This window comes from Lycium ferocissimum, chromosome 2 (assembly GCF_029784015.1).
Source record: "Lycium ferocissimum isolate CSIRO_LF1 chromosome 2, AGI_CSIRO_Lferr_CH_V1, whole genome shotgun sequence".
In the NCBI taxonomy this organism is placed as follows: domain Eukaryota; kingdom Viridiplantae; phylum Streptophyta; class Magnoliopsida; order Solanales; family Solanaceae; genus Lycium; species Lycium ferocissimum.
The window spans coordinates 29,130,499-29,139,731 of record NC_081343.1 but is presented as its reverse complement, the minus strand read 5'-3'; the positions used below and the strand labels follow the sequence as shown (position 1 = coordinate 29,139,731).

The window sequence follows — 9,233 nt, the reverse complement described above, 5'->3', positions numbered from 1 at the left end:
GTATTTTTATTAAGTATTATCACTTATTACGTTTTATAAAGGCTCATCATGAATTCACGTTATATTCCGCTTATGTTATGCCTCATGATGATTCAGTAAGCTATGTGGTTCACTCGGTCACATGCAGTAAGGCACCGAGTGCCGTTTTTCGCCCAGGCCATGGTTCGGGGCATGACAATAAGAGTCTTTCAAGGTAGTTTTTTGTGATGCATATTGTTGTAGTTTTTTCTTTATTTCTATTATTGTGTTTATTTTTAAAATGATCTTGAGTTTTTGATAGATGGCGGAATTATCAGACGGAAAGGGAATAAATCCACAAGATCTCGACAAGAATATATATATGTGTGTGTGTGTGTGTGTGTGTGTGTGTGTGTGTGCGCGCGCGCGCGCGTGCGTGCGTCTTTGTTGTTATTGTAACTCTTTTAACATGTTGCAGGCTTGTAGTTATAGTGCTAATTCATATTTAATAAGTTTGTCTTTTGCTGGGTTAAAATGCCTATTTTGAATTTTACGAGTGATTTTACCAAATTCATATTGTATTTGATTATATTTACGTTGTTTACAATTAGTATTATTATCTCTACATGCACCCAAAACAAATGACAATATCAGAAAATATTTATTTTTGTTGCAAGAAAATTGATATTGTATATATATGCATAAAGAGCCACAATCAATTAAGAAGGATTCAACTTCCTCGAATCTGCTAAAGGGCTTTTGTTGGGCTTTAAAGATGTTGTCTCAACAATTTCTTAATATGCTATAGCAAAATAAATTTAGAAGACGCATTTGAAATTATAAGAGCGGGGTCACTTAAAAAGGTTCTCATCAATAGTAGCTATTTAGAAACACCGTATCAATGCATTTAAAGGTTCTCATCAATAGTAACTATTGAGAAACGCTGAATCAATGCAATTTATAAGCATGTAATTGTTATTAGCTAAATGACATATAAATGTGCTTGAAAGAGGAGGGGGGGGGGGGGGGTGGTGAAAACTAAGATTATTTAAAAAGTATTTTTTTTTTAATTTTTCTTTCAAATATATAAAGCATGAATTATGAAAATATATGTAAAAGTAATCAAGAGTGAGAAAAATCTAGAATTTTTTTCATTAAATTAGTAGAAGGAAAAAGGAAAATTTGCTTGATTTAGTTGAAATTGTGTAAAATTCTGAGGGAAAGAAGTAATTTAAAAATAGTTTTTGACCTAATCATCTAGAAAAAGGACCAAAAAGATTATGTTGCTAATATTGCCGCGCGAAGCGCGTATAGATCCACTAGTTGAATATATGTTAAAGTCTTCTTCTTTTATTATTCTCGACGGACGAATAGCTGCCAACGTAGCTACATCTATCATTATCTTAGTACATTTGTGGGAGACTGAAGAAAGATTTCAGATGCATGATTCTGACTTTGTTAGATTGTTTGCAACTTATATAATATATAAGACATTATATAAAACTAATTCAGGAAAGTAGAAAGGTTGCAGTATAAAATTTACACATAAACTTATGAAAAATTATAAAATTATCTCAAATTATTAATTTATTAGATTTACTAAAAACAAAAATTTGTGACATATATATATATATATATATATATATATATATATATATATATATATATATGTATATATATATGTATTGTTGTACAATTTTTCTTTTCTTTATTTTACAACACATTTATCTTTTCTCTCATTTTTTTATTATTATTTTATTTTTTTCTTTATCATATTTTAAGAATTTCAAAAATTGTTCTTTCTAACTTGCAGTACTTTTTGTACTCAAGAAAATCTTTTATGTTACTAACATAAGAGGAAAAAGCTATTACTTAATGCCTTCACTCTCCATGAGCAATTAGTGAAACTAACTTTTCATGGTTAAAATGGTGAGAGTATCTACTCTTGTGATAAAATAGATTAGTTTCAATTATTATCATACAACTACATCATTATTTATGAATAGGAATCCCCACAAAATGACAAAAAAGCATTTTTTTTTTTTTGGTATGTAGCAAAATATGTATAATTCAATTTAGAATAGAAGTTTAATTGGACGACTCATCATGAGAGATAGGTTTGGTGAGCATAAATTCAACATTTAAATAGTTTTAAATTTGGAAGAAATACGTGTATAATTTAATCAACTTTTTATTTTTTCGTCTTTGTATTATACATCCTTCAAGAATAAGATTTTAGCACAATTTGACCCAAAAACTAAAAACGAATTCAACATAAAAGTTTTAAAATTCATCTTACAAGAGTATGAGGAGCTAGTCTTCCTAACGACTTTTGTTGCTAATAAATTTTATATTTTATTCTGCAAAGTTTAGCCACTCAATATATGGCTAATACTTATTTAAGTATTTTTATTTGTGAGAATTAGTTGGAGTATATTTAAGATGAGAAATAATTTAAAGTATTTTCTTTAATAAAATGACTATGTATTTTTTTTTCACGAGCGTCTTTGTTTTACTAGTTATGATATAAGTGGAGACTGTGCCTAAAACGGGATAACTTCCCCCTATCTTTTAAATTAATCTGGGCTTCAAATACAAGAAATGAAGCGTGTTGTCTCCAAAAGTGTCCGGTCTTGAAATTTTTTCCTTGCTAAACAATTTTTAAAAAAATGACCTTAACTTGAAAAAAAATCGTTGAAAAGAACTTTTGTTGCCCATCGGATATAAGTTCTAGTTTATACCTATAAGACAGAACTTGTGACCAATTGAGCAGTTCATTGTATTGAAATATTCTGAACTCCTGCCTTATAGGCAAAACTAATTTATATTCACAACTTATGCCCAATGGGCAACAAAAACTTTGTCTAGCTGTTTTTTTTTTTTTTTTTTAAAGCGGAAGCTATTTTTTAAAATTTTTGTTAAGCATTGTCAAAAAATCAAAACACCCCTTACGGAGGCCATTTGTGAACTTAAGCCCTTAAAATAGTCTGACCCATCGGAGGCCCATAACAACATGTCCACACATTAATGGGGCAATTTACAGGAATGTCCTTCGCTGGGGGTGGTCATTAATTTTTGTTGCACAAATTGGTGGTCTTTAATTGTTGCCCTTCACTTAATACCCCGAGATTCTGGGTTCGAATCTAGACTCAGTAAAATAAAAATTCCCAAGGCATATCCCAACTTATACCTTAAGGCAAAATTTTACTCAAAATTAGGTCTTAAGGCAAACATCTGCCTTAAGGCCTAACTTTTATCCAAAGTTAAGCTTTAACACAGAGGTTTGTAAAATTCCACCAAAGTAATTTTTTTTTTTTTTGCTTTAAGACGGAGTTTGAAATTCAACTTATGCCTTGTGATTTTTTTTTTAAATTTTTGATTGAGCGGAGATTTGAATCGGGAACTAAGGGGCTTTTAGCGAATGACAAAATTTACGGACAACCAATTTGAGGGACAAAAATTAAATACCAGCCCTTTGAAGGTCATTTCGCGCAAAAAAACAAAAAAAAAAGAAAAAAAAAGAAAAAAACGCACATTAATGTAAGACCTAGCATAACCAAAAGGCCCAGTAACTGAAACTCAAACGCCCAAAAGGGTATCTCCAATTCCTCCTAAACCTTTTTTGGTTTGTACAGAAGAAATGTCTGGAAGGTTGGGAAAGAGAAAGGAAGAAGGCGAGAACGCTTCTGAAGGCGACAGTAATCCTCCTCCTAAGAAATCTTCAAGAACTGACGATTCTGATGATGATGCTGATGGTATCGTCGTCTGTGAGGTCTCTTGTTTCCCTTCCCCACAACCATTTTTCTACTTTCTATTTGTTTTTATTTAGGCAACTCTTTAATTTCAGCTTTACACATGGTTTGATCAAGGTGCTTGGGTTGACTTTTTAAAACGAGAGAAGGGTCAAAAACACATTTCAAGTATCACTCTTTTTTTCTGTTTAATACCTAAACTATTAGAAGTTTAAGAAAATTACCTAAATTATCACTATCTAATTTACAAAATATATTTTAAATTATTCGTGATCTACCATCTTCATTTTATATATTCTTAAATGGCATGTAATCTACATTCCCCATTTTATATAAAAAATATGTCAAGTATTGTCCACGTGGATAAATAATATCACAATGGCACCTACATAAAAATTAAAAAAAACTATTTGTTTTAAAAAACAAGCTGAAAATGCAGTATAAAGCTGAAACTATTCCCCAGATTTTTTAAAAAAAAAATAATGCAGTTTTTTAAAGAAAAATATACAGTTTTTTATATAATTTTTTTTTAATTTTCATGTAGGTGTAACCATAGCATTACTTATGCCATGTGGTAATTTTTTTGAAAAAATTTCAGCTTCAGTTGCCTTTTGGAGAGTGAATTTACGCATTGAGTTTAGGTGTATTTTGCAAACTAGATAGTGATAGTTTAGGTAGTTTTCTCAATCTTCTGATAGTTTAGGTATAAAACTCAAAAAAAGTGATAGTTGGGGTGTATTTTCGACACTTATCTCTTTTAAAAATAACTTAAGTTAAAAGCCATAACTTGAAATAACCAAGTTTTTATACTTTTTAGGCTTGAAGGTAAATGCTTAAAAGCAATTTTTATTTTTCTCTGACACCATTGAAATAAAAAAGCATTTAACATAAGCCAATCTGAATACCCACTAAATGTCATTTTGGTACATTCTAGAAATCCTTATTAAGATTACAAGATTCAATTGTGATTCTTTTACTTTCTTATGTTTGTCTTTTCTGATATTTGTGTTGTATAACTTTATACTGTTTTCTGATATTTGCGTTGTATAACTTTATACTGTTTTCTGATATTTGCGTTGTTTCAGATTTCTAAGAATAGGAGAGTATCAGTTAGGAGCTTTGGAGGGAAGATAATGGTAGATATTCGTGAGTTTTATGTTAAAGATGGCAAGCAAATGCCCGGTAGAAAAGGTAAGTGCTGGTCCTACTTATTTTTATTTCATTTTGCTGTCAATTTTGGGTTTTCTTTTGGTTTTGGTTATCTGTATTTTAATTAGTTTTCTTGGTTTCATTTGGTTTGCTTATGTCATTTGGGCGATGCTAGCTATATATGGAACTCTAGATGATTATATCTATGTTGCATTTAGGGTTTTGTTTGAGAAAAAAGTGTTTTATTAGTTATAAGGTTATGATGACGAGAACAAAGCGACACTCTGGGTGTGTTCGGTATGAAGAAAAATGTTTTCCAGGAAAAGAAGTAGGTTGCTTACTTATTTTATTGTATCCGGTACGTAAGCAAAAAATATTATCCTCAAAGCATTTGTATATAATCTAGACCTACTATGAGAGGTGGGAGGTGGGGTAGGGGTGTGGGGTGGTGTGGATGGGACAAGGGGGGTGGGGGTGAAGATGAGGTGTGTTGGAGGGTGGGGAGGACACAATCAATGTGGTATGCCACTTGTGGAACTTGTTTTCCTGGAGAAGGTGTTTTCCAAAAATTTTGACCAACCGAACATGGGAGAATTGGAAAACCAAATTGTTTTCCGCAAAATGTGTCCTCCATACCGAACACACCCTGTGTCTTGTTCAACACTTTAGTCTGTGATAGATTTCCCTTAGTTCCGATGTATCTGTATATAAATTATAATTTCTGTTTTCCTTTGCTTGGTTTGTTTTTTGGTTGGTCGTGACAAGTAAGAAGGGGCTTTTCAGTTGTTAACTGAGACATGGGAGTAATGAAAATTTGTTAGGTTTCTCAGTGTCGTTTGTTATCTTCTCTCTGGTTTCCTCATGAGTCATCTTAGATATGCAAGTATTTTCGACATCCTTTAAACAAAGCTGATACGTCATGAATTGCTTTCTATCGGCATGCTCTTGAAAAATCTGCCACTACTATGTTCCTATCCTCTTTCTTCATCTCTCTCTTGCACCCTCCTTAAATGCATAGAAGCTGGAATTCTTCTAAAATTTCTTACCTAAACTCTATTCAAGTTAAAGAGGAGGTTATTTCCTTGATAATGCACTTTGTCTTCTGAAAGGGTATCTACGTTTGCACAAGGTTTCCTATATATTAAATTCAATGCTAGTACCAACGATATTTTGGTTTATTAAAATCTTGAGATGATTGGAGGAAAAGATTATTAAGATTAATAGATCAATTAAATTGTTGAAGACTTGAGGAAATATTTTCTTCGTCTTGTATATAGGACGGATCCAAGAATTATTTTAATGTTAGCGAGGATTTTTTTTTTTTTTTTTGGGTTTGTAGCTAAGTTACTCGGACTCTTCACTTTCGGCGCCGCACCCGTTTCGACACGACATGGGTGTGGGTGTGGGATCCGTACCCAATCTGGTCAACCGCATTTGGGTATTTTGACCAAAATCAATGGAGAAATTCCGGACAGATCCAATGATTTTTATAATCAAAACAAAAGTTGAGATGGACTTAAAAGAAAATGGAATACCTTGTATATTGAAATTTCTATCACTCCTTTTCCTTTTATCTCCTTCCGGGATTCTCCTCTGGATCAATATTTTCTCCTCATGTTTTCCACATAATATCTCACAATTTAGGTTTTATAATTCTATTTTTAGATATTTCAATTATTTTTAGCTGAATCCCCGCACCCGTATCCATACCTGGATCCGTATCCCCGAATCTTAAAATTTAGATCATGAAGGATCTGACCTCTAGATCCGCACCCGTATCGGACACCCGCACCCAAGTCCGAGTAACTTAGGTTTGTAGTTCAATTTCAGTCGGCTCTTAGAATTTGTGAATCCTCCACATCTAAGGTGTGTCCCAGTAGTCAATGAAGTGGGAGGAGAACCATGAGGTCGCAAGTTCAAAAACACTAGGTGATTTCTTTCCATCTGGAGTACAGTTGTCAGGTACCTGTGTTGGTGGGAAGTAGTAGGTACCTCATGGAATAGTCAAGGTGCATGCAAGTTGGCTAGGAAACCCCCATTAGGGAAAAAGAAAAAAAGAAAAAAAAAAGAAGAAAGAGAATTGTCAATTCTCGTTGTGCAAGTCCTTTAAGCTGGTTGATGGAAGGAAGATCTATCTATATACGCGAGCAAGTTTGGATTATACCCTTCCTTTCACAGGTGTCGTTATTAACTTGGTAATGGCATATGAGCTGTAGGAAATCTGCAAGGGAAAATTGTTGACTGAACAATTTTGTTCACATATCATATAAGGGTTGACTCTGGCCATTCTAGGCAAATGAAGAATCTACAGCAAATCACATTGCTCTAGAGATGTTTTGAAGGGTTTTACTCTGCTGTGTAGAAATCAACAAATGCTTTGAATTTGGCTTTTATTGTCAGAAGAAGAGGTTGTGCCAATGCTAGTACTTGGTTAAACAATAAGGAGCTCCCTTTTGTCAGCTAGGAAACTGCTAACATTTTTATCTATGCTTTGGTGGTTCTGTCCTTCCAAATGTTAGCTTTCTTCTCCAGAATTATTTCCTTTTCCTATAAGGTCTACCTCTTGTACAGTGTAAAATGATGGGCGGTGAAATTGGAGGATGTGAACTTATTTTAACAAGGTCCGTGGTTGTATCTTCAATTTGAAAAGGAAGGAGTTATTACTCTTGGAGTGCTGTTCAATCATATTAACTGATGTTAACTGCAGTACTGAGATTTTTCAAAGCTGACATACTTTGAGTTGCGTTAATAGTGTTCTTAAAGATTGATACGCAATACCACCATAGGTGAGTCTGCAAGATGGATGTACAGTCTGCTCTCTCTTTACCATTGCTCCTTCCATTGATGTTAGAAGTGAGCATGTGAGCATTGTTAATTGAGCTGAATTGGGCCATAGGGAACCTTATAGAAAGAGAGAACCAGTTAGTTTATCAGAAGCTAGATAGGGCCAGCTTATAGCTGAATTCAGACGTATTGAACAAATTTGTGTTGTTTGTAAGTGAGCAAGCAGGATTAAAGACATTGTGCAGTTCTGAGACTCCAACTTATTCGTGTGGCCTCTTTGACTGATCTGTTTAGATTCCTCAGCGTGGCCTGAAATTTGTTCTTGTACTCTATATATGTACTGCTGCATCTCCTTGGTGCTACATACTTATAATAGAACATCAAACAACTCCTGCACTGATTTAAAAGAAATAAAACAGAAAGGGGAGGGAGGGCAGCTAGGAGCGTGAGTGCTTGCCAACAAACCAACTGTTAACTGCTTTAGTTATATTGTCTATTCTTATACAAGTTTATTTACTATATTTTTATTCATCTTCTATCTTTTTGTGGCTATACTTTTCAGAGGTCAATGTATCTGCAGGACTTAGAAACCAAATTGACAGTGGTGTTTTTGCTTTTTCCTTTTTTCCTTTTTCAGGCATCTCATTGAATATGGATCAGTGGAATGTACTCCGAGATCATGCAGATGAAATTGATGAGGCTGTTGCTGAGAACAGTTAAATGTTGCAAGTCGCTAGCGCTTAGTTGGTGTATAATGTTATTTTGGGTAATGACAAGTTAAATTGGAACTAGGAAATGTTTTCCCTTGGTACTGTTGTAGATGAGATGGATAAAGCAAGATCTGTTTAGTTGGGAAAAACATGGCTTTAGGATATGTACTTTCTGAATGGGATTCGAACAAGCATCCGTGCTGCTAAAAAAATTGGCCTTCTCTGAACCAAAATTTTCTCCTTAACAATCTTGACACTCATAATTACTAATAACTGTTTCTCTCAACTTCCAAGCACGCATTGTGAAAGAGTCAAGAAAGATGTCTGGTAAACACCAGTGGCACAAGAAACTAAAACACTACACTTAAAAATTGAGGCTTTTGTAAGGACCGATCGACCCAGAAATCAGCTTGCTATTCCTCCTTCAAAAGATAATACAAGAAAATTTTATTCTGTTTACATGCAGGGTTAAGGTTCTGCTCTAAGTTAGAATTAACCATATTACTTTAATGAATATGAGAATGGATATAGAAGATCTATATAATCAGTTTCAAATAATTTAGATTTGAGAGTTAGATGATTGAGTGATCGTTCAGAGTATGGAATCCCCTAATGTCAGATGATCAGCTCTCCTAAGTTTCAGTGTACTCTGCTAATGGTGTCATGGAACAGAAAAAGAATCATCTTCCAAAAGAATCAACAGTTTAAGCTGTCAGCTTGAAGAGCTTATGACATTTGGGGTGAGTCATGTTCTAGCACCTACACCAAAAATTATTTTCCTTGAAATGAAAAGGTGTAATGCCGATATGAATAGGATAATTCTACAGCCAAATGATTCTTGCTCAACTGAATCTAATTCATCTTAATGCAAATCTAGCCT

General features: G+C 33.6%; 1 protein-coding gene across 1 annotated transcript; it reads left to right on the top strand.

The window, feature by feature from the left end:
• The first annotated feature begins 3,518 nt into the window (after positions 1 to 3,518).
• On the top strand, positions 3,519 to 8,586 carry LOC132034567 (RNA polymerase II transcriptional coactivator KIWI-like). The gene is made up of 3 exons (XM_059424965.1): positions 3,519 to 3,730; positions 4,796 to 4,901; positions 8,281 to 8,586. Exons 1-3 carry the CDS (start codon positions 3,599 to 3,601, stop codon positions 8,361 to 8,363), a joined length of 321 nt encoding a protein of 106 aa, XP_059280948.1. The 5' UTR covers positions 3,519 to 3,598; the 3' UTR covers positions 8,364 to 8,586.
• Positions 8,587 to 9,233: the final 647 nt, after the last annotated feature.